The 24862-nt window shown below is 40.8% G+C and overlaps 1 protein-coding gene across 1 annotated transcript in view; it reads right to left on the bottom strand.

The window, feature by feature from the left end:
• CRYL1 (crystallin lambda 1) overlaps positions 1-24862 on the bottom strand; it is a 50449-nt gene that overhangs the window by 10675 nt on the left and 14912 nt on the right. Inside the window, exons 4-6 of the mRNA NM_001030830.3 lie at positions 16895-17056; positions 11985-12179; positions 2991-3096 (exon numbers count right to left, since the gene is read on the bottom strand). Coding sequence (NP_001026001.3) covers positions 2991-3096; positions 11985-12179; positions 16895-17056 — 463 coding nt within the window. The remainder of the gene's footprint in view (positions 1-2990; positions 3097-11984; positions 12180-16894; positions 17057-24862) is intronic.

Here is a 24862-nt window from a genome sequence, read left to right as displayed (position 1 = left end):
ACACTGGAACAGGTTGCCCAAGGAGGTTGTGGATGCCCCATCCCTGGAGGCATTCAAGGCCAGGCTGGATGTGGCTCTGGGCAGCCTGGTCTGGTGGTTGGCGACCCTGCACATAGCAGGGGGGTTGACACTCGATGATCACTGTGGTCCTTTTCAACCCAGGCCATTCTATGATTCTATGAAATCAACACTCAATTTATAGAAACAAACAATCAATATTACAATCTTAAGTAATTTGAATGTGCTTTAAAAAAAAAAGTCTGCCCTCATGCCTACTGCTGTTCAGTTCTCCAGTTGCTGCTTCTGCTCCTTTTAGTGACTTGATATTGTCACTTTATTCCATGTTGAAGGCTCACACCTATATATTCAAAATTTCTATTACTCATGCAGGGACTAATTGGTAATCTAAGGTGGCCTAAATGATAGCTTTTGATAAGACAATACTTATGAATATGCAGGAAAGGGCTGAAGAACCATCATGGAGGAAGCCCAGCATTAGCACACAGGAGGCTCATAGGAAGAACCTGATGTATAGCATCTCACATGAACATGACTTCAGAATAAATAATTGATCCTTGGAATATTATTATTTATCCAAAACCAAACAAAAATATCACACAACACTTAAGGAAGTTTTTCTGGCCTTCCAGGATCTCTCACAAATTTTCCTCTCATGCTTCTTGAATCCCTACTACCCTTCCCACAATGATTAGCAGTGAGGTTAAGACTGTGGGAAGGATAGAAAGGTAAAGATGTTGGGGAGGCTCATAGCAGTAGAGAAGAGGACCTATCTCCATTTCCTGCTCAAAAACAGGCACTAATTACCACAAAGAATCAGAAAGAGTCGTCCTGGGCAAGCAAGGTCCACTATTCTGTACTATGGGAAGCAGTACTGAGCAAAGAAGTTGGCAATGGTACGGAACCATGACCGTAAGCCATTGTGTGTCCTGACATCAGCAACGTTGACAATTTTCAATGTCTCTGATGAGAGCAACAGCTTGAGTCAGACTGCCAGCACATAAACAGGGGCAGCTCTAGACTCAGAAATGATTCAGCTGCCAGACTGGGAGTGAAGCAATACTCTTCAGAATCAAAGTTACTGAGTACACACAAAAAGCACCTTGTTAGTAACTGTACTAGTTATTTCAGAGTCATTTTTAATTGAAAGAATCATAGAATGGCTTGGGTTGGAAGAGACCTAAGATCATTGAGTTCCAATCCCCTGCTGTGGGCAAAGGTGCCACCCACTAGATCAGGCTGCCCAGAGTCCCATACAACCTTTGATCATCTCCAGGGATGGGGCATCCACAGCTTTTCCGGGCAGCCTGCGCCAGTGCCTCACCAACATCACCATAAAACATTTCCCCTACAACTAATCCAAATCCCCTCTCTTTTAGTTTAAAGCCACTCCCCCTTGTCCTATCACTATCAGACCGTGTAAAATGTCTGCCTCCCTCCTAATTAAAATATACTTTTAAGCACTGGAAAGCTGCAGAGAGGTCTTCCCACCAGGCTGAACAAGCCCAGCTCCCTCACCCTATCTTCCAAGGAGAGGTACTTCAGCCCTCTGAGCATCTTCATGGTCCTCCTCTGGACTCAATCCAACAGCTCCATGTTTTTCTAGTGCTTAGGGTCCCCAACCTGGTCACAGTATGCCAGCTGGGATTCACAAGGACAGTGCAGAGGGGGCTCTCCCTACTGTCACCTCTCTTTTCATGAAGCCCAGGCTGCTGTTGGCCTTTCACACTGTAAGAGCACACTGCTGGTCACCCAGTTTTTGGTCCACCAGGACCTCCAAGTCCTCCTCCAGAGGGCTGCTCTGAAGAAGATATCCTCCCATCCTGTACACATCTGGGATCACCATGACTCAAGAGCAACTCCTTGCACTTGACTTGGTTGATTTTCACTAGGTTCACAAGGACCCACTCCCCAAGCTTTTCGAGGGCCAGTATCACCTGCCCCACTCAGCTTGGTGTGACCAGCAAACTTGCTGGGGAGTACTCTCAATTCCACTGCCTATGTCATTGATAAAGAAATGGAAGAACACCAGTCCCTAGATGGACCCCTGGGGGACACCACTCATCACCAGCCTCTACTTGGACACAAAGCCATTGACCACAATTCCCAGGTTGCAACCATGCAACCAATTATTTTATCCACCAAATAAAATATGAAATATGATAGATAAAGGATTCCTAAGGATGATTCAATATCTAAAATTGATTTACATTTTTCTGGTATTTACTTCCTTTTTAATATAATGTTTTTATGTTTTAGTTGAGGCAGTTCAACAAGTTACTGTGACAGAACCATTAGCACATGGATGATCCCTCCAGAGGATGCTATGGCAGGTTAGTAGAGCTCAGTGCAAGGACTGGACAACTGTGGACGGCAAGACTCCAAGTAGATTGCTGTCATAAGGCTCATGCAATGAACATCTGTTCTGTTCAGTATGCTTTACTGAGAGTAAGTCCGAAATCACTAGAGAGAGGATTGAAAAGCTTCCCTCTTCAGAAGCTTTTAGGAAGATGCCTCTACTTGGAGGACAGACGTTTCCCTAGCAGTGTACCAAACAGACAACTGAAAGCTTCTGCTGGAGAACCCACAATTGCACATTAATCTCACAATTGGCAAGTCAGCCTTAAAAGACATAAGCCTTAAAAGACATAAAACATAATCAAGCAACCAAAGGAGACATAAAATAACACTCCTAATGGCACACTAGTATTTTATGATTCTGCTTTTTTATCTTTATTATTGTATTGTTATATATTGCAGCAATGCCTGGAAGATCCAGCAATGGAGCAGGGTCCTACTATGTCAGGGACCATAGAGAAACAGGAAAAAGATACAGCACAATGTAAAAAATGAGAAATGTATTTAGTTAGGAAGCAAAGATCATCCAACAAACTCAGTTTGTTGTATAACATTTCCAGGGTCTTACACAATATAAGCCTTTCCCCCTGTTGGTCTCCTTTTAAACTACCTACCTTCTGCATTGAGATGCATGGTTTCCAGAGGTCCAATAAATGCGTATCGCATTCCCAGTCCATCAGACATCACAACGTCTAGATCAGTAGGAGATATTACTCCTTCCTAAGTAGCAGGAGTAGAACAGGAAAACTTGTGAATGCTGAGTCTTACTGCAAAACTCGCTGCTTCTTGTATATAATTTAAAACTAATTTTTTAAAGAAGTAAGAAAAACTGAGGCTAGAAGTGTTTGCCAGAGAAGCGCAACTGTTACACAAGTTGTCTCATAGTTCATGATGAACATTAATTCACCTTTTAAAACACATTGTTAAGATCACTGTACTTCATGACCCAAATACACTTTAAAAAAATCTACTATATATACTTCTCTTTTTATTTATAATATCAACTGCCTGTACACACCGGTTTGCCTGATACTATTTACAAAAACTCATGTATTACAATTAAATTGATCTGTTTATGTCAGCCAATACACCTTTTTCTTAGATACTGAGAATCAGAGAGCAATATAGCACATGACCACGCAGAGTTTATACCAGAATCCAAGTTCTCTATCTGTACTTTCAAATACAGAAGTTTTTGGCTAAAGCTTGCAGCTCTCTTCATGTTTTCCTGGTTCAGGTCTTTCGTACAGACCCCAAATTAGCAGAATGGGGGTGCAGCATCAGTACTACCCTGACACCTCCTGAAAAAAAAAAAAAAGGCTGGGATCAAACATGCAAGTAAAGCAGCTACCACTCCCTCCCAAAAAACTCACTGAACGTTCAGCCTGCCCAGCCTCAACCTGCCCAGGTTCTTGGGTTCATTGCCAGATTCAAATCTCAGAGCTGGCAAAACAGGGAGTATGTAGAATTTCTCCAGTTAAAAACTGAACGCTGCTGTTCCACCCACAGTGCGTCATGTACAGGAAAGCCAACGCCACCACCAGGTTAGGACAAGCAACATGAAGGCTTACAAAAACATGTCACTGTTTCACTACTTTGCAGCTCTGCTTAAGAATATTTATTATATGTAGTTGATTTTCCACTTACTGGGAAGAGCTGAACAAACTAAGACCCACTCTAACTTCTTGAAACTAAGCTTTATCTGATGTAAGAACTCACCCTCTTTATTCCCAAGGACACAGAAGCATTTCCTTCTGGTTGTTAAGGTGAGACAGATGTTGAACTGCTTCTGCTTTGCCTTTCTAATCTTTCTAGAGGTGTTCCCCCTACTCTGGGGACGTCTTGGTCCTTTTGGAGCTGCAGAATACCAGTACACTAATCTACTTGGCCAAGACAGGACATTCTCTGTTAACCTTCCCTCACACAGGACCACATCTGACACTCTCCTTTGCACCAGATGGTGATCAGCTAGAGCCCCGACCTGCTGCAGACTTTGACATCCAAGATAGACATCTAGGCTCTTTGTGATTGCTAGGAAGAGAAATGAAATCATCATCCTAAAGCACATATCCAGAATAGGTCAGATGAGTTGTGTTCCAGAAGTGTCTAATTGTTCTCCCCCATTGAAAAATGACTAAGGAGCTTGGAACTCATCAACATCTACACTGTAGAAATCTCATCTTAAGTGAGTTGAATCCCATCCACAATGTCTTCCTTTCTTTACCAGCCACACCATTTACTGTTACTTTAAAAGAAAACAATAAACCAAGAACCAACTTAACTTCTGCAGCTGGCCAAAGAAATCAAGTTTTACCACCTCAAGTTGAAATAGTGCCTTTTATAAAATTCAATCCCAAGTCTCAATCTGTTAGTAGGCATTGCTCCTAACAAAACCAACCCTGGCTGAATCACTGTCACAGGTGACTTTTGAAATCTATCTTGAAAACAAAAAGATAACATAATTATTACAATCAACCTACTATATTTGCAACATACAGCTCTAGCAACAATTTAATTAGGCACACAATAGCAGGGATAAGGAAGTATTATTTTCTTCAACTCAGAAGTAAGGCACAGACAAAGTAATGTAACCTGTTTAGAGGAAAATAAGGTCTGTGCAAAGACATGACTAAGTGCAAGCCTCAGCATTCAAATTACAGAACCGGTGTTCATTTCACACGCATAAAACTATCGCAAAATATGCATTACCTTCCTCCCAAAATGGCAACACAACTTCTCTGAACAAGAATAATACAGCCAACAAAAGCAGCCTTCTGCTTCGAGTGCTTCATCCAGACAATGAGTTATGCTGGTAAAGTTGCGCCTGATTATTGTTTTTTTCTTTGTTTGACATGGATCCGTGGACCAAAGATTAACCACGAGGTCCAGACAAGCAGTGAACCACAGGAGCAGTCAGTATTATGCTTATAGCTTTTTTTTTCCTGAAGTTAACAGGCTCAAAATGAAACTCTTGAAATATTTTAGAATCAATGTAAATTAATTTTCAAATGAATAAAATTATTCCCTTTATCTGATAATACAGCCTCCTATTATTCTTACATGTGAGCTCATCTTTTCTTTGCCATGTAGACTCTCTTAAAGAAAAGTCTTTTACTTTTTTCTGTTCAGAAATGAAAAACACAAATGAGAAACAAGTTTGACTGTCTTCCCCTAGGGCATAACTACTCCCACTTATGTTCAGGAGATCATAAATTGGTGGAATGAATCAGCAGGGTGGGTGCAAGGTCAGCAAGGTGTCTTCCACAAGGACTGGTGTTTATGCTAAGAAGTAAGCAGGAAAGTCTTCCAACCCTGTTTCAGTAAATCTAGGTGTGAAACAATCCTCCTAAGGGGATTTTTCATCCTCTGCATAACCATTCTTGCAAGCCTTGCCCTAAAGCACTGCACAAAGGGAAGAGGATGTACGTTAAAACTAAAACCCTATTCACCAGGAGCTGACTGTCACAGCTACAGAATTAAAGGACTTAATTTAAAACAAAACCTAACAAAATCCTCAGCAATTCCAATGGCCAGTCAAACATCAGGGTCCAGACTATATCAGGATACTTCAGGCTGCTTATGACACCACTTATATTCCACAGTCCTACATCCCTGGAGATTTTAACCAGTTGTGACGCTGCAGTATTATCCTGCAGTGTTTTGCTGGTGCTCCTCACGAGGCAGGGGCCCAGTTCTCCTTCCCACAAGCCTGTGGTGGATCTGCAGTCTCCACCTCATCTTTAGGCCCTGACCAACCTGCTTGGTTTTAATCAACAGCCTTTAACATCTGAGTCACACCTGCATCTCACCTTCTGTCACTGACTGGGCGTGTAATGATATAAAACATGACATGGATAAAAAAAATATTTTTTCTGCTGCTATCAATTTACCACGTTCTCCAAGTAACTGCAACACACCTGTTGAGTTATCCTGGACTCTGCTGACCACAAATTCCATCTCCAGATATGTCATTTTATCTTCTGAATCTCCCAAGATCCTGTCCTTTTTCTCTGCTTGTTGCTAATATATTTGCTCTCCCTCAGAAGCACTTGTTACACCCTTTTCTTCCCTATCACTTCAATCAAGTCCCTTTGATCCACACCCTGATCAGATCTTTGTCCAGTCCTGTCATTCAAAGCATATGACTTTTCTCCTAGATCCCTCTACCAGGTCTCTCCTTCTATTTCATCATGTCTGAGGTATCTGTTGTTCTGCACCATTCACATCTCCTTACTTTGCTGGCCCTATATTCTTCCATGACACTCTCACACACTTCACCCAGTAAGAACCCCTTTGGATCAACACTATTTTTCTCCCTGGGCCTTGGAACTTCTTTTTATGATACCTTTTTTTTATGGAACACCATAACTATGCCTTTAAACCCCTACCTTATACATGATTTTTGTAAAGGTATTCTGGACAATTAATGCAACTAATAGTAACAAATTTAGAACTGTGAAATTAAATTCTTGCCAGCATTTGAGGACTTAATTAGGCACTGAAGCCAATGCATATTCTTGCTGTGAAAATGGATTTGCATGCCCCGTCCCTGGAGGTGTTCAAGGCCAGGTTGGATGGGGCCGTGGGCATCCTGGTCTACTATTAAATGTGGAGGTTGGTGGACCTGCCTGTGGCTAGGGGCTGGGGGGAAAAGGGGGGACGGACGGACTGGAGATTGATGATCCTTAAGGACCCTTCCAGCCCAGGCCATTCTGTGATTCTGTGTGAGATTCTGTGAAAATGAACAGAAGGGACACACAGCCAAGCTGTGACTGTCTATTTCCCCAGTAGATTACTGAGAAAAATCTTACATAGCAGTGCTGCCTGTTCTTATGATCTACAGTCTCCAGTCTCCACTATTACACTTACAAAAAAAAAATACTATTTTTGTAGAAAGGTGTGTTAATGCAGTACCAAAAGCTTATATAGAGAAAAACAAATAATCCTAAGACATGTATCATCTTGCAAACTGGTTTTATCAGATTCTTAAAAGCAGCTGAAACTCCTAAATGAGATCAGGAATGAAGAATTGCCATGTTCTCCTCACTCTCTTTCCTGCTGTATTTCATCATCCCCTTAGAAATTACATCTAATGTTCAGAAAAATATTTTACCAAGCAAAGCCTCCACTCAGCAAATCACAGTAGAAGGGCATTCCCAGATATTCATATTCTGGTTTGAGACTTCCAATCCAATGTGTTGCTGAAACTGCGTAGTTGTTACCTTCTGAATGAAGTCAACCAAAACTATCTTCAGAACAAAGTCCAACTATTTAACTATAAAAACTACTGAAACAATTTCAAGCTACTCCTAAGGGTACAAAAATAATAGCGTCAGTAGTGCATTGGATGCTTTCCAAGCAAATAGAGAGAAATTTGCTCTCACAAATCACGAACACGATCAGATATACCAGCAGTCACTGCCAACAGAAGTGTGAGAAAGTAAATAAGTGATAACAGGGAATAAAAAAGAAAGTGTTCTGAGATGCTCTTCCCTGACATTGGCTACAGACTATTTTCCTAGCTCCAACTTCGTAATATCAAAATTTAGAGTTGATAAAACTAGGAAGATTACAGCAATAACGTTCTTCCCAGTCATCATACTATGTCTCTTACTTTCATTATAACAAGCTGAAGAATTAAAAATACAAGTAAATAACCTTCCAGAAGTTCAGTTTAATACATACTAGATAGTCCTGTGTCCTCCAGAAAGTTCTCAGGCACAAGACCTTGAATAGACAGACATGGAAACAGACAACTGGAGTCTTCCCAGTATCTGCATTTTCAGGGAATAAATGTGGAGCATAAGACAAACCATCGATGCAAAAAGCCACATACACTGGCACTGTTCCAGTGTCTGTAACTTGGGAGTCAAAGCAATGTTCAGTAAGACATCTTTTCACATAGAAGACCAACTGAGATCCAAAATGAAACATCTCAATGCAGCACTCTTGCTTCAAAGGAGTGCATTTGCTTGAATTCCTACTTTTAGGCCTATAAATCAATCTATGGCCTTTGTTATTAAGTTCTTGTGAAGTTAAACTTCTATATCCTTAAAACCACTTTTCAAACTATCTACCTGGCCACAGTTCTCAGCATTCAACCATATTCTTTTTATGCCTCCAAATCTATCTTCATTCTTTTACTTTCCTACAATTGGTATCCAAATTTCCAGGTCTTCTCATTTTTCACCATTTTAATTCAGTTCTTCCCATCCCCACATTTGGTCAAGTCCTGCATTCACAGCACTTGATTTGAACCTGGGCCCAAAATCCCAGCCCACGCATGCTCTTGGGGATCTCAACACCTTCAGCAAAGACACTGTATCCTAATATCCAAATTTCTCATTGCTAATTTCACAGAATCACTGAGGTTGGAAAAGATCTCTAAGATCATCCAAGTCCAACTACCCACCTACCACCACCATTTCCTACTAAACCCTGTCCCTCAGTACAACATCTAAAAGTTTTCTGAACACTTCCAGGAATGGCAACTCCACCACCTTCCTGGGCAGCCCATTCCAGCACCTGACAACTCTCTCAGAGAAGTATTTCCTAACACCCCGGTGCAACTTGATGCCATCCCCTCTAGTCTTATTGCTAATTACATGGGAGAAGAGGCCAACTCCCACCTCACCACAATCTCCCTTCAGGCAGTTGTACAGAGCAATAAGGTCACCCCTGAGCCTCCTCTTCTCCAGACTGAACAGCCCCAGCTCCCTCAGCTGCTCCCCATAAGCCTTGTGTTCCAGACCCTTCACTGCTTCGTTGCCCTTCTCTGACCATGCTCCAGGGCCTCAGCATCTTTCTTGCAGTGAGAAACCTTGCCATAGATTATGCTGTGCTCTCTGCTCCAGCATCTATGCCCCTGTACAATTTGATCACCGTGCAGAGGCTGAGCCCAATCCCAACCTGCTGACAGGGCTCCCTCAGATTTCTGGTTGTTTTAACAGCCTTTTCTATTCTTAGGCCTACATGGTAGAAGTTGATGAATCCACTGCACAATCCAGCAAGCAGTTATACTTAATGCACGAATTCAGAGTAAGCAGAAAAAGATTTTGGGGTTGCAGTGCTTGCTTTCTGAGCAGCTCTGTGTTCAAATGTGCCTCGCCAGGCAACACAATTGTACCTTTGTATCAGAGTCTCTCTCTTGTCGTGTGACTCCTGCCCCATGCCTCCCTCACACATCTCATCATAACACTGCTGAAGAAAAGAGGGACTGGCTAACTGTCAGTACCAAGCTACAGTTAGGAACAAAAACATACCCTGCAAGCTGCTCAGTATATTCTTGATAAAGATTTCCAGATAAATGCTATTAGCACAGCTGTACCTGCATGTTTATCACCAATGCCCTTTTAATAGCATATAAATACTCTACCAGAAGTTTCAACTAGTTCCTAGAATGAAGCAAGATCAGCTGACTAAAAAACAAAAAGGAAAGAAGTGGACTGTCATGAAAGTACGTCTGTGCACACGTGTGTAAGACTGCTCTCCCTGCTATGGCTATAAACATTTGAGTGAGGACCCACATGAGAACTCTCAAGTTTTTATCTCCAAATCCTCACAGACAGACAGTTGTTGACATAAACGAGCTGATTTAAGATCACTTCAAGCGGCTTCAAAACACTTAAAACCACTGCTGTGTTTCTCTCCTGGTTCATACACGGCATTCATATCCAGACTACTTACGTCCTTTTATATATCAATGAATTGATACAGAATAGTGCAAATACAGCAGTTCACCATCAACAATGCGTATTTTCCCCCAAGTACTCACCATGTTAAAAATAAATTCTAAGAAAACTTCAAACAGAAATATGAACACTGATCAGTTTATGAAAAGTAACTGTAGGCACACAGATTACTAGCTGTAAATTGAACAAGTATGAAACAAGCATGCTTGAAGCTACGTTTTATGGTTTTGTTTCATCGCTCTTTTACAACAGCCAAAAGCAGTATACAACCATTAGCATTAAAATCCCAATGCCTTCATAAGCAATCTCATAAGAATGCCTTTGTTCTGCATTCAAGATGTCTTAGATTGCCAAATCTAATACACGTGAATTACCTATCTAACCACAAATAGATTAATAATGGGATCATTTTGGACAAGCAGCATTTGTTACCATTACTACTGATAAAATTTGTAAATTAACTTCCACCCACAGTACTTCAAGTAGTCAAAACTTCTGCTACTAGAAAGAATCAGTGTGGACTTCCACAGCAACAAAATATAAACACCAAGTAAAATTTTAGTTTTAGGAGCTCTCAAAGCATGTAGAAGGCTGATGTTTTCACAACATTTTAACCTCCTACGATAAGGACTAAAAAGTGACTTAGAAGTCCAAACCCAGAAAAATGCTTTTCCTCACTTTGAAAGCAGAAAACACCAAAAATACATGACTTAAAATGAAAATGACTATGTTGGCAGTGGAACAGTGGGAATATCACCTACAGTGATTTCCCTCCATCAAAGGGGCTGTTTAGCCTCAAGTCATGCAGCTGAAACAAACTATACACCTTTGATATTTGTTTTCCATCTAGCCTTTTATCGTGAAAATGAAACTAAACTTGTTGCAGTTAAAATGTGTTCTTTGCTTCAAATGCAATAAAATTAAGCAAAAACAGAACAACCTGGAAACTTAGATGACTATCATTACCTGTCAGTGCTTGAAGCACTATTCTGTTACTATTAACACAATGCCACCCATACAAAGTCATCCATACAGGTTTATATTGAAGGCACAGGTTCATACTAAGGTTCATACTAAGGTTCATTCACCTCAAGTCAGTACATCTTTTTTTCCTATAGCCCATGCTTATCTTTCCATAATTAAAGAGCAAATACAGTGACACTTTCAACCATAAACACTGTATGTTAACATTACCTCAGTTTTAAGATCTTTATCTACATCTGTGAGTACAGTTCTTTTGAACAGCTTGAAAATAAACAGAAAGAATTCAACAGAAAAGCCAGCCCCATACTCATGCCAGTTCAATCTCTTCCCAACAGAATATCACCAGTGTCGTTATTCAGCTACTTCTGATGAAAGATCAGATTTTGTAGCACAGAAAATGCAACGTGGGAAAAGATGAAGTGACACAAATAGATGATACTCAGCTAGACATCAGAATGGAAGGAGGAGAAATCTGTCTTTACCTACAAGTATCAAATAACCATTGAACCTGAGTGCAATTCTTTAAAGGCCAAAGAGAAAACCATTTAAAATATTTCATAATCACTGTAAAATAAGCCAGCAACATTCAGAAAATAACAGGAAGTAATGAGACAACCTAGAAGAAATGAAAATCAGTATTTTGACTTCAGAGCTTTTAACATAGTTCTTTTGATTGTCTTGAAAATCGTGTTCTAAAAAGAAAGTAGAATAAAGGATAATTATTAAGATAATATCACTTTGTTTTTCACAAGCTCTGTTATTTATTACCAACATCACTTCTTACTGTTCTTAATTTATGTGCTAATTTTAATTTTTGTGCACATAAGGTACAGGTTAAAAAAAAAGACAAAGTGATAGGAAATTTAAATACACAATCCCACCTGTCTCTACAAAAATAAGTGTGTGCAGAAATTGGAAAAAATATGTACATACACCCACAAGTCTCCAGGCTTCACTTATCACTGCATACTGGAGTCGATTCAGAACAAACCCCTCAATTTCTCTGTTTAATTTGACAGGTGATTGTCCAACCTTCTTCATCAGAGCGTACGTTTTCTCTGTAACAGAAGGATCTGTTTCTGGATGTGGAACAATTTCAACCAGTGGCACAAAGTAAGGTGGATTTACCTCAAGAAGAAACACAAAACAAGAATGTCAACAATCAACAGACTAAGAGAACAAGTTAATATAAAGCATCTTTACAGCTATCTACTAATGTGGATATTTTCCAGTAAACAAGGTAAGTCTGATCTTTAGAGCCTGAGCAAATTCACCAATTCGGTTTAAAAATAATAAAATTAAATTTATCTTCTATGATTAAATCTGGCAAGGTTTATGGAGCTACATTAAGAAAGAGAGCACTAGAAGACTTCACACTGACTTGAATTAATTGATCCTTTCCCAGTATTCAGACTGTTTTTTGTTGTAAAACAACCACTGCCTGTCTTCCCTAAAGAAACAAGGCATTTCCTTTTAGATATTCAGGAAATTCATAACAAAACTAGTCCTAGAAACCATCAGTGTGATTCAACACTTAAGCTGTTGCCAGCCCAAGCCCTTAAATATATGCTAACCACATTAATAGATATCACATAAAAGAGAATTTCCAAAAAGCCATAGAACAGGTTACCTTCAAACACCACACCTGCTATTAAAAAACAAACAAACAAACAAACCCAAATAGCATCCCTCCCTGACTCTTCCCAAATTCAATTTCTCATCAGGTCAAGACTTACGCGTAATATATTTCTGAAGCTATAAACAAAAAATTCTAAATTATGTCCTAGGAACACCACTAAGCTTAAGTTTTTCAGGTCAGTGTTGCTGGCAGTAGACAATGCTTCCTCCTTTCAGAAGCAGCAATCCTTACACCACCATCTTAAAGCCTTAAATGCAGCTCTTATAGTCATTTCCAAGTAACAGACAGATGTAACTAATGATGAAGTGACTACCAGAAGTAACATTCACATTTAAAGGGTGGCACTTAATTAAGCACTGATTATTTCATCATGTTACTTTATGGACAACTGCTCTCAACTCCGCTTATGTAAATGTAAATACAAGACTTAATCGCAGCAACATGCAAGCAACCCGTACTCTGGGTTGGTGGTTTTATTTTCTCCCCTCTTTTCAGCATTTGAAAGTTTATTTTAGTGTCTGACCAATGCATGACCTGCTGCACGGTCATGCCTGCCCTAACCAACATAACATACTTTATTCTCTTTGGCAGCGCCACCACAAAGCTCTGTGGTGTGACAGACACCATTACAGACATAGAAGTGCCAGGCAATTCAGCAAGACCTGAAGCACTACAAGCACCAAGAAGCTCTCTGAAGTCTTTTCTATCTTTTAGGTACACTACAGTGTCTCATCAGAAGGAAGACAGGTTAACTCTTAAGCAAGACTGAGGCTAGTACAAATCTCTTCCAAGATTACTTTTGACAGAGATCTTATTGAAATATTCTATTTCATGGACTTGGCACAGTGAGTACATGGGTGTGTTAACAAGCATGCTGAGGAAACTGAGAAGGACAATTTTTGTAAGAGTAGATAGTGGATGTTGGTAAAAACCAGAAGTGGTAGACAGGTGAAATTTATAGGGGAGGGAGGGAAAGATTTCTAAAAATTAGAAGGGAAATGTGGAATGCAAAGCCATTCTTAAGGGAGCAGAAGTCTGCCTTACACAGCCTAACAAAATGAAAGCTAAGAAGGGATATCGTAAAGTAAACACACAGAATTAGACAAGAGAAGTGACATAACTACAGAGGCTAAACAAACAAGAAATGAATTTTAATGAACTGTTAATAAGACCAAAATAGAAGGGGAAAACACCTTCAGATAGAAGCAGTCACGTAAAATAATCATAGTAAAGAAAGTAACAAAGAGAGCTTAATATCTTTCAAGGCCAACTGATGATATGGTTTCCTTTATAGCAAGGAACTTCACTCAACAGCTCAGTCTCCTCTAGCTCCATGTTTCTAGCTATGTGACCTAGCAGGCTGACATAGTACTCAAGAAATGAATGCTGTGAAAAGAAGGCCTGAGAATGACTGTAGAGCACAGCTGTGCCTGTAAGGATTGTGCGCAGTTTTATTATACAGCTGTCATATGTTATTTAATTTTTTTTTTTCTAGTTCTTAAGCCTACTACGTTAAGCAAAATGATTAGCTCCTCCTGCCCTTATGGCCTTTCATTTCATCTCTCCTAAGCAAGCTCACCTGCTCCAGAGCCTTTACAACTTAAGGTTTTGTCTTTCTAGAATACCAGATTCCACACTGTTTGTTTTCACAGCATCTTTCTGAACTGCTAACTTCCTTCAGTCACCATTCCCCATGATGTCAGCAAGGCCACAATTAAAACCACCTAAAACCAACTACAAAGTCAGTATTTGTCCTGATGTAACAAATAGAGAAATGCTCCTGGAATTATGTACTGGTCACCAATTTCCACAATACACACCCCTTGGAGTTAAGCAGACACTACCAAGAAATTGGTCTCAGTCAGACTGCAGGGCCATTTTAGAACAATTAAAAATTAAAGCACTCCAAAATATTTGGTTTGGAAAATACATACATTGTAAGTATCCTTACAAAAGCAGTCTAGAAAAATGTTCATGCAGAGACTAACTGCTTTGCCAGGTCTGATCAAAGATGGTTTCAGAAGAATGCAACTCCAACTAAATAGACCAAGAAACATAAACCAACCTGGGATGATAATAAAAAAGAATAATTAAATATGAAAGGCTGACAGAAACGAGGAGCAGAAGCCTATGAAATGCCAATAAATGAAGTCACAATTATCATTCTTTAATACAGTAGTTTAAAAGAATAGACATTTTGTTTCCTCTTACACTACAGAAAGTTACAACTCTGGAAATATGAAGTAAGGAACCCCTGAATTTTAGACATAGGCACACATACAAACTTTGATACTTGATCTTCAAAGGGAAACATCACTCCCATTTACAAGAACGGGAGGAAGGAGGACCCAGGGAACTACAGGCTGGTGAGCTTCATCTCTGTGCCTGGAAAGATCATGGAACAGATCCTTCTGGAAGACATTCTAAGGCACAAGTGGGTCAGCCAGCATGGCTTTACCAAGGGAATGTCATGCCTGACAAATCTGGTGGCCTTCTACGATGGAGGGATGGCACTGGTGGACAATGGAAAGGCAACTTTTGCCATCTACCTGGACTTCTGCAAGGCCTTTGATATGGTCCCTCACCAAACTGGAGAGATACAGGTTTGAAGGGTGGACTATACTGTGGATAAGAAATTGGTTGGATGGTCACAGCCAGAGGGTTGTTGTCAACAGTTCTATGTCCAAGTGGAGGCCAGTCACAAGATGTGTCCCCCAGAGATATGTCTTGGAACCAGTACTAACATCTTTATCAATGACATTGACGATGGGATCAAGTGCACCTCCAGCAAGTTTGCTGATGACACCAAGCTAAGTGGTGCAGTAGACACAATGGAAGGAAAAGATGCCATCCCGATGGACCTTGATAAACTTTAAAAGTAGGCCCCTGTGAACCTAATGAGGTTCAACAAAGTGAAGTGCAGGGTTTTGCACTTGGGTCAAAATAATCCTATATGTATACAGACTGGGAGAGTAACTCTTTGAGAGCAGCCCTGCTAAGAAGGACTTAGAGGTTCTGGTTGATGAACAACTTAACATAAGCCAGAGCATGTGCTTGCAGCGTGGAAGGCTAATGATATCCTGGGTGCCCAGTAGGACAAGGGAGGTGATTGTCCCCCTCTGCTTTAATGAGGCCACAGCTGGAGTACTGCATCCAAGTCTGGGGCCCCCAACACAGGAAGGATGTGGAGAGGGTTCAGAGGAGGGTCATGAGGATGACCCAAGGACCAGAGCACCTCTCCTATAAAGACAGGCTGAAGGAACTGGCTTTGTTCAGCGTGGAAAAGAGAAGGCTGCAGGGAAAGCTCATTGCAGCCTTCCAATATTTAAAGGGAGTTTATAAACTTGGGGAAAATCAACTTTTTACATGGGTAGATAATGATAGGACAAGGGGGAAGGGAACAAAGGAAAGGTGATGTAGATTGGGTTTCAGGGGGAAGCTCTTTACTGAGAGAAAGGTAAGGTGCTGGAACTGGTTACCTAGAACAGTTGTGGATGCCCTGTCCCTGGAAGTGGTTGGATGGGGCCAGGTTGAGTGGGGCCCTGAGCAATCTGATCTAGTACTTGATCTAGCAGCTGGCAGTCCTGCCTGTGGCAGGAGGGTTGAAACTTGATAACCCTTGAAGTCCCTTCCAACCAAAGCCATTCTATGATCTTTGTCTTTTTTTTTCTTTCTTTTAATTAAAAGAGGATTAAAAAAAAAAAGTAAATTATTTGGACAGAATCCTTCTGATCAGTCACCCCAAGGCACAATGGCAGTGGTGGAAGGGTGTCAGAAAGGAACAGCTCAAGTGTTTTGACTCTGCAGCATTAGGCTACTGGCTGCTGTAGAGATATCATAGTAAAGCAGCACTCTGAAAAGAGCACAGGGAATTTTATAGGTTGGTCAACAAAACACAGACTCCCTGTATTCTGAGACCCCGTAGCTAGAATAGTACAATATCAGCATAAGAATTCAAATGGTAGGTATCTTGAGCTAGCAGTACAAAACATACGTGCATATTGTTGATTTAGTATATGCTGTTGCTCACAGAATGATGAAACTAAAGCATTACTGAAAATTTGGGCACTGTACACTAACAATAGCACAAAAGCACTCAAAAATATCCTTCAGTGTCTCTCAGTCTGCAAGAAATAACTTGGGATGCCGTTAAATTAAATACCTCTAATACTGCTATAAGAACAATACACTCCATCATACTTACAGGATGTGACACAATGCACTGCTTAACATGCTTAAGGCCAGTGAACAGTTTGCTGGGTAAGAGACAAGAGGTTGAGCTGCTCAAGATAACACTGTCATCAACAATGAGATCTAACTGACTGAAAATCATCTTTTTCAGTTCCAGGTTCTCAGGAGTACATTCCTGAAATAAGAACATAAAAAAAAGTATTAGTAGACTTCTATTAATAGCACTTAACCATGCATTTCAGACTTCAGTAATCCAATCAAAAATATAAGAACTCCATACAAACCACCAGTTTTAATCCAGCATGGATGCACAGTAAGTCACAACACAAAAATATCTTCCCAGGTACAAAGAAAGGGAAAGCCCAGGAGGTTCTCTACAGCAAAAGAGAGATGACCACACACCACTGGAGACTGAACATAAAACAGATTGTTCTGGTTTGCATACAGTATAGACTTCTATTGATGCACAGATGTAATATAGTAGGGAGGAATAAAACCTGTTTTTCATCACTGTTTTTGGCTGTTTTTAAGAGAACATCAAATGAGGTAAGTCAGTATTCTTTTTCAGACAAGATGAAAATGAACATACGTAGCTCAGAAAAAGTTGAACCTACAGTTCCCAGAACTGTGGCAGAGAATACCAACTGTAAGAGCCTGCACTAAAATACCTGCCATACTCAAAAAGCTATTCAACCTATTTCAGCCCAGAGAAAGATTTCTGAAAAAGAATGCATACTATCAAAGTTTCTCCTAAAGCTAATGAACATGTCTAGCTCTGCAGAATTGCAGTGTGAAATTTCACAGGTATGAGCCAACAGCCAGACTCAGTCTCTAGAATGTTAAAAGTTCTCCCCAGGAGCTGCCTGAAGGAAAGCATGCAGAAATTTGGAAGCAATGAGGGTGTGGGAAAACAGAGGATCCCAGAATCAACAGGAAATCCTTCTGACTGACCAGGACAAGACCAGCCTGCTTCGATTCTTTGGTTTTGTTTGGTTGTTTTTTTACCCCCCTAAAAGTGTTTCAAAAAAAAAAAAAAACAAACAGAATTCCAAACTTCCAAGACTTCAGCTTTCCCCTTAAAACACACAGGCAATACCTACATTTTTCCCCCCCTCATCTATTAGCTTTTCATTCTATCCTTCCTGTTATGCTGAACCAGACAGGAATGCCCAGGGCCAGAGTTTCCATCAGGCCAGATATAAAAGGGTTAAAACTAATTTTAAGCTTTATTAGGATATAAGCAAGTTGTATGGGACAGTATGAAAAGTTCCATGATGCAGAAAAGATAAACAGGGTCATTTAAGAACTCCAGATAGAGCCCAAAGTAATAGATGGCCTTATCAAAACAAAGTGATACTCTGCTCCTAATTCCAGGATCCCTGCTTGTTAGTTAAGTTTAAATAGTTTCTTTTAGTAAAGCCAAAGATGAAGAGAATTCTGCAGATACTGTTCAGGCTAATAAAAGGGTCACATTGAATAGGCTTATTGAGAACTTGAAACTCTAAGCCTCTTCTCACATCAGATGATAATCAAAAAGGCAAACTCAAATCTGCTGGAAACTCAAACCTGCCACGATTACGCAAGGTTTCTGAATGGGCCATTTGCTTGAAGTTTCTCACATAGCATCACAATTGTATTCATGTTGTTGGACCACTGCAAAGAGGCTTCTATCCTCATCAAGCATGCAATTATTTTCCCAGAGAAAACTATTCCCTTAAGAACAGAGGGAAAATGAAGCTCTAAACAACCTATTAAACAGGAACCTCACTCACTGTCAGTTTTGGAGTCCAGAGAGGTCTGAAGCTATCCTGCTTACCCTGAGAAAAAGAAGATCAAACAAAGATAAGATACGGTTTTAAAACCACCAGTCTCTCTCAAAGAATCAGTGCTAAGAAGGTCAGCACACACCTCGATGCATTTTAAGTGACACTGAATATTTCTGTGCCTTTTTTGTAGGCAGGATGGCACTTCTCATGTGCAGCAAACAGTACACCTTTATTCTGAGGCTTGAGCACCTGAACAAGGCTGCTACTAACCTGACTTTATCAGACACCTTTAACAGCCTGATCAGAACACGACAGCTGTTAATTTTTAAAACCCACCTCCTGGAATAATTATGTTCTACTAATGACTTAAAGACAACAGGTATTAAGCTGTCTAACTATATGTTCAGCAAACACTCAGCAGCTGCTTGACCACCCTATGAACCCTGAAGGCACTGCACAAAGATAAGCAAGTACCAGACCACATCCACCCATACCCAGACAGAGCCTAGCCACCCCCTGAAGAGAATCTGCCCTCACATGACACAACCCCTTGAATGAATGCCAGTACATACAAAGCTTAGAAGTTTTATCTGTTTAAGTCAAGTGGTTTTGTACAGGCTCTTTCCACCATGCCATCTGCACTCCCACACACACCCATACTCATCTGAGCACAGTAACTTCATTTACTTCCACTTGATGCTGGCATCTTCCCAGATTCTTCCCATCCACTCTTGGACATGCCAAGGAAACAATCCACCTCCTTCTAGGAAACACTCCCCAGAACACTTCCTTGCAGAACATCTTCCTTCTCCTTGTACTAGCAATTAGACTTGCTGCCAAGACTACGTGTTTACCAGCCCTGTGCGGTTAAGAAGCAAAGCGTTGCCTGAAGCAAAGCACTGCAACACAATGGTACATAAATGTACCAAATGCAACACAATGGTACTAAAATTGCAGCACAAGCATAACAGCATGAGCTGAAATCCCAAGATTTAAGCTGACATGAAGAAAGTCAAATATTATCAATCATTCAGCAACACCCTTTTACAACATCTCACAACACTATCGTTGGGAGCAGCACTGAGCTACTTGACAGCAGTAAAGTCTAACAGCCCGAGCCATGACTAATGTAGAAAATTAATCTCTGGATTTCTGTGACTTCTCAGTCTCCACTGAACTCAACAGGGCTTCAACAGCAGGTGAGCTGCTTAGAGGCCATATCTACTCTGATTGCTACAAACATGGTCTTCACCTTGAGCACTTAAGTGAGGATCTCCAACGGCACCACAAACTTTGGCTCCATTCCTGTATTTATACAATGCTCTAAGTGGTGTGTGAGTGCTCTCAGTGCTGGTGATGTAGCTGTCAACTTCGAGGCACTTCACAGAACACTCTCCAGGGCCAGGTGTGATGTCTACATACAAGGGTTGCTGACAAGAAGCCTTCAGGGCACTGAGCTCCCCCACAGGCCAGACCCAATCAGTGCTTCTGGGACACAAAGAATACCCACTGGGACAGACTGTCAGCTTCTGGGAATATGAACATCTTCTCAGGATTAAGAAACAAAGAGCAGAGAGACTTCTATGTCTCAGAAAGCTGCTTTTCAGCACCCAATCCCTTTATACAAATAACTTAATTATCTTCTACATACAGCTATAATCCACTAAAAAGAAGACAGAAAAGACTTCAGGCATAGCTTTTATTTCCACCTTATCGAATCACTATAAAGGGATACATTTTTAAAACAAAGCCTGAATCGCATAAACCTACATAAAGAAAGGATTAAGTTATTTAGTATTTAGTTTTATCCATATAAGGACAGAAGTTGAAAGAGATCTGAACAGGAGATTTGGAAATTTAGTTAAATGAAACAGATCTTAGAGTTCTTTTAACTATACCAAGTCCCTGTACAGCCAAATACTATTATTCCATATTATTTAACAAATCTAAATAATAACAATGAAAATAATGTAAATAATAAAAAAAAACTGTTGACTTCAGAAAGAAGCTTAAAAGATGAATGGTATAAAATTTAGCAGGGTGATATCCTCCCTACACCAAATAATATGAGTACATCTCAGAGACATGAGTTCTGCCTAATTCCTATAGGAATTTTCTGAGTAACCTACCCTAAGGAAACTGCCTCAGTAGGGGCTTGGACTAGATATCTTCAGTGGTCCCTTCCACACCCTATGATTCTGTGAATCTGTTGATATGAACATAACAACCACAACTTCCTGTGGCAGGAAACTTCAACAATTCACTACCCACAACGTAAAGTGGTGCTTTCCTTGAAGGGGTTCCAGGCCCTGCATCATTTCAGCTGCCGTCCTCTTCACCTTTGCCAGTTCCCATCCATCTATGTTGATATGTGTACTCTCTGCAGGTTTAGCCTCTACAAGATGAAGGTACATCAACATTTTCATATAGAAGTAAAACAGTAACCTCCCACTCACTGTTCATCCCTTCCCAAGAGACACTCAATATTCTGCAGCTTTTTTTATTTTTTAATTATTTTTATTTCTTCTGCAAATGCATACTGCATTAATGATTTGGGAGAACTGTTGGACAAATCCAAATTTTTCCCAAGTTGGAACTGCTGCTTGTAACTTCTGAATCACACAGGCATGATTTAAATTGTTTTTCCTCGGCACTGTTATTTCATACCTATGTGAATTACCTTCTACTTTATCTCTGGTCAGGTTTAGAAGGCTTATCAGGAATTCCTTAAACTTGCATTGCACTAGGCCACCTGACAAAACTTACTGTCACCTGCAAACTTGAGCAAAAAGGGTTAATACTGCCACTCCCAGGTAACTGATGAAAATGTTGAGCAGTTCCAGCAACAAGGAAAGGGACCTGGGGGTATTAGTTGATGGTCAGCTGAACATGAGCAGACAGTGTGCCCAGGTGGCCAAGTGGGCCAATGGCATCCTGGCCTGCATTAGAAATAGAGGGGCCAGCAGGAGCAGGGAGGTAATCATCCCCCTCCACTCAGCACTGGTGAGGCTGCACCTCGAGTACTGTGTTCAGTTTTGGGCTCCTTGCTACAAAAAAGACATTGAGGCGCTGGAGCACATCCAGAGAAGGGCAACAAAGCTGGTGGGGGGTCTGGAGCACAAGTCTTATGAGGAGCAGGTGATGGAGCTGGGATTGTTTAGTCTGGAAAAGAGGAGGCTCAGAGGAGACCTCATTGCACTCTACAACTTCCTGAAGGGAGGTTGTGATGAGGAGGGGTTTGGCCTCTTCTCCCAGGCAGCAAACAAGACTCAAGAAAATGGCCACAAGTTGTACCAGAGGAGGTTTAGATTGGACATAAGGAAAAACTTTTTCTCTCAGAGGGAGGTCAGGCGCTGGAATGGCTGCCCAGGGAGGTGGTGGAGTTGCTGTCCCTGGAGTGTTCAAGAGGCGTCTGGATGAGGAGCTACAAGATACGGTTTAGTGGCTTGTGGTAGGAATGGTAATGGGAGGATGGTTGGACTAGATGACCTTGTAGGTCCTTTCCAACCTTATGATTCTATGAACAATCTTTAAGCTTCTTCAAGGTTTCTTTCCATAAGAAAGCATAAAAGGGAAAAAAAAGACAAAACAGCCTCCCCGACACCGCAGTTCAGGGCATGTTCCTTTACACTTTGAGGTGAATCAATGTTAATTCCTCTAGCATGGAACAAAGAGGGGAAAAAAAAAAGAAAATCGCAATGTTGAAATAAACTTCTGCCCTAGCACTTCCAAAATTAAATTCCCATCAGGTTTTTCCAGCTTGACTGAAATTCTTACACTGACTTTCCAAAGCATTAGGCCTTACAACTGCCATTAAACATACAGTACTGTGATTGCCTACATGCTTTTCGACTTCACAAATCAGTAAAGAGTGGAAGTGGTTAATGCCCTGTCATTGCAACACTGCTCAGAGAACAAGTAAAAGGGAAGAGACAAGGATTGCACATACAGGTCTTGGAAAGCTTCAAGTGTGGCTTGTTTTGAACAATAGGAAACCTAGGGAATAACATGCAGCGCAAAGACTGTTACAGAAGTGAAAAGAACCAAATCATTAGCTTTGTCTTAATCTACTTTGAGGATGACAAAAGCCAGGAGGGTTCAAGTGCTTCACAGCTTTAGATTTCAAGGTTATTCCATACTTTGTTCTGCTTTCCCCAGATAGAGAGAAGCAACCATTTGTTTAAGTATATTAACTACAACAAGGCGTCAAATAAGAAACAATCATTTCAGACTGCAAAGATGGCAAGAGGGAAAAACATATTTACTTCAGTCTCCTTTTAGGAAGTGCTTTTAAGCTCACCTAAGGGTAAAGGTAAAGACTGCCACTTGACAGAAGATTCACGCACACCATCAGTTGGGTTTGGGACACGGTACAAACAGACACACACACAGCTGTCACTGAGCAAGGCCCCAGGCTATTGGCCATCTTTCAGAGTGGTGTCAGTACTCTGATCAGTTAGAATGAAGAAGAATAAAAGCACTCTTATAACATTGTTATGTTATGCATACACTACCACCTGAACCTACAGCTGCTGAGACCACTGGGGAGTACCTGGCTCTGCACAACTGCAAGGGGCAAGACCAAGGAAGACTGACCCTGCAGTGTGCAGGGAAGCAGCAGGAACCCAGACAAGCAGGACATAAGCCAGGGGGGAAAAAAAAAAAAAAACAAAAAAAAACCACAGGCTGTCAGCCCCTATTCCCCCTGCAGATATGCATTCCAAACACCTGGGACACAGCTTCCTCCAAAGTAGGTTTTAAGCACATGTTTTGTTAGTGATCGGGTATTTGAACACGTCTGGAGACAAAAGACTCTTTAGATATGAAACAATTCCAGTTACCCTCAAACAAACCACACAGCCTGGGCCATCAAGTCCTTCCCTCCCCCCCTCAAGCTGAACCCAAACTGGTACCCTGTAAGCCCAGGGTAAGAGAAGGCTGAGAACAGCAGGGCTGTAACTGAAGACCCAACAGGTGAGTCACTTCTGAGGGGTCCACACTGACACCAGTCCAGATACCTATACAAATGGTACCTTTAAAAGCAAACTTGTGGCTATAACTGACCTCAACTCCAGTAAAATGATAACTTCTTCGGTGTCTTGACTGTATGACTTCATACTAGGGGGAAATTTGATGCTTCCCAAATCACTAGCTCTTGACTGACACAAAAGACTGTCTACCACACGATACCGTACAAATAAATACCTCCACAGTGAGGTGAAATCTAGCATCTAGATGGAAACATTTTGTACTTTCCTACAGTTCAGAACATATCCTGTTAAGGAATTAGAGCAGTATAGTATCAAGTTACTGCCATCATATGCTGTCCAGGACAACTGACTGAGTTACAAGTGTCTGTTCAACTTTTAGTTAGCACAAAATAGAGAACAGGTGCTGGGAAGACAGAACTACACCACCTAAATCAGAGTCAAAAGTTGAAGATCTCAGAGCTTTTGGGAGAAGGAGAGTGTTGTTTTCAGGTTTTTTGTTTTGTTGTTTAAATGCATACCAATGAAGGGAATTTTTGCCTCCCCTAGTGTCAGTATCACACAATGAAGACAGACACCATTTTCCATGAGGTTGCTGTATCCTGCAGAGCTTACAAGGGATGGATAGACAAGATGATCAGGCTGCTATAGGAGAGATGAGCATCTTATTTGTTCCCTTAGGGAAAGGCAACAAGATCTTAACATAACATTGATGGACACCCTCCTCCCCACATCCCATTTCAAAGAATCAGATCTCTTTTCTTTTACTGTGATCCCACCCAAAAAACAGAGAAGGGTACAAGGGGAAGAAACCTAAGAAAGACAATGGAAACATAGCTCTTGAAAGGAGACCAGGGAACACTGAAAGAACATGATGAATAGGGTTAACTGCTGGACAAGATGACAATTATGGTAATGAAGACTATTTTCAAATCTGCAATGGTCAATAATGCCAGTTGATACACACAGAAGCTAGATAGGAGTGAATGTTAGAAAGTTTTGAAGAGTCCATTCAGTAACAGCATCACAGAAGCGACACGAGCAAGCTGCTTATTCAAACATCATTTTTCAGTTCAACTCAAACATGGACAAGAAAGCATTTTATAGTAGGTGTTTGTGATCAGACTCATTCAACCCCTAAAATCACAGAGTTTTCCCCCCATCATCTACAAAGATGGCAAGATGATTAAAACCCCCAGAACCAGCTCCCTCAGAAGCTGAAATGCA

This window comes from Gallus gallus, chromosome 1 (genome assembly GCF_016699485.2).
Source record: "Gallus gallus isolate bGalGal1 chromosome 1, bGalGal1.mat.broiler.GRCg7b, whole genome shotgun sequence".
In the NCBI taxonomy this organism is placed as follows: Eukaryota; Metazoa; Chordata; class Aves; order Galliformes; family Phasianidae; genus Gallus; species Gallus gallus.
Note: the sequence above shows the minus strand (reverse complement) of the source record. Positions and strands in the feature narration are given on the sequence as shown.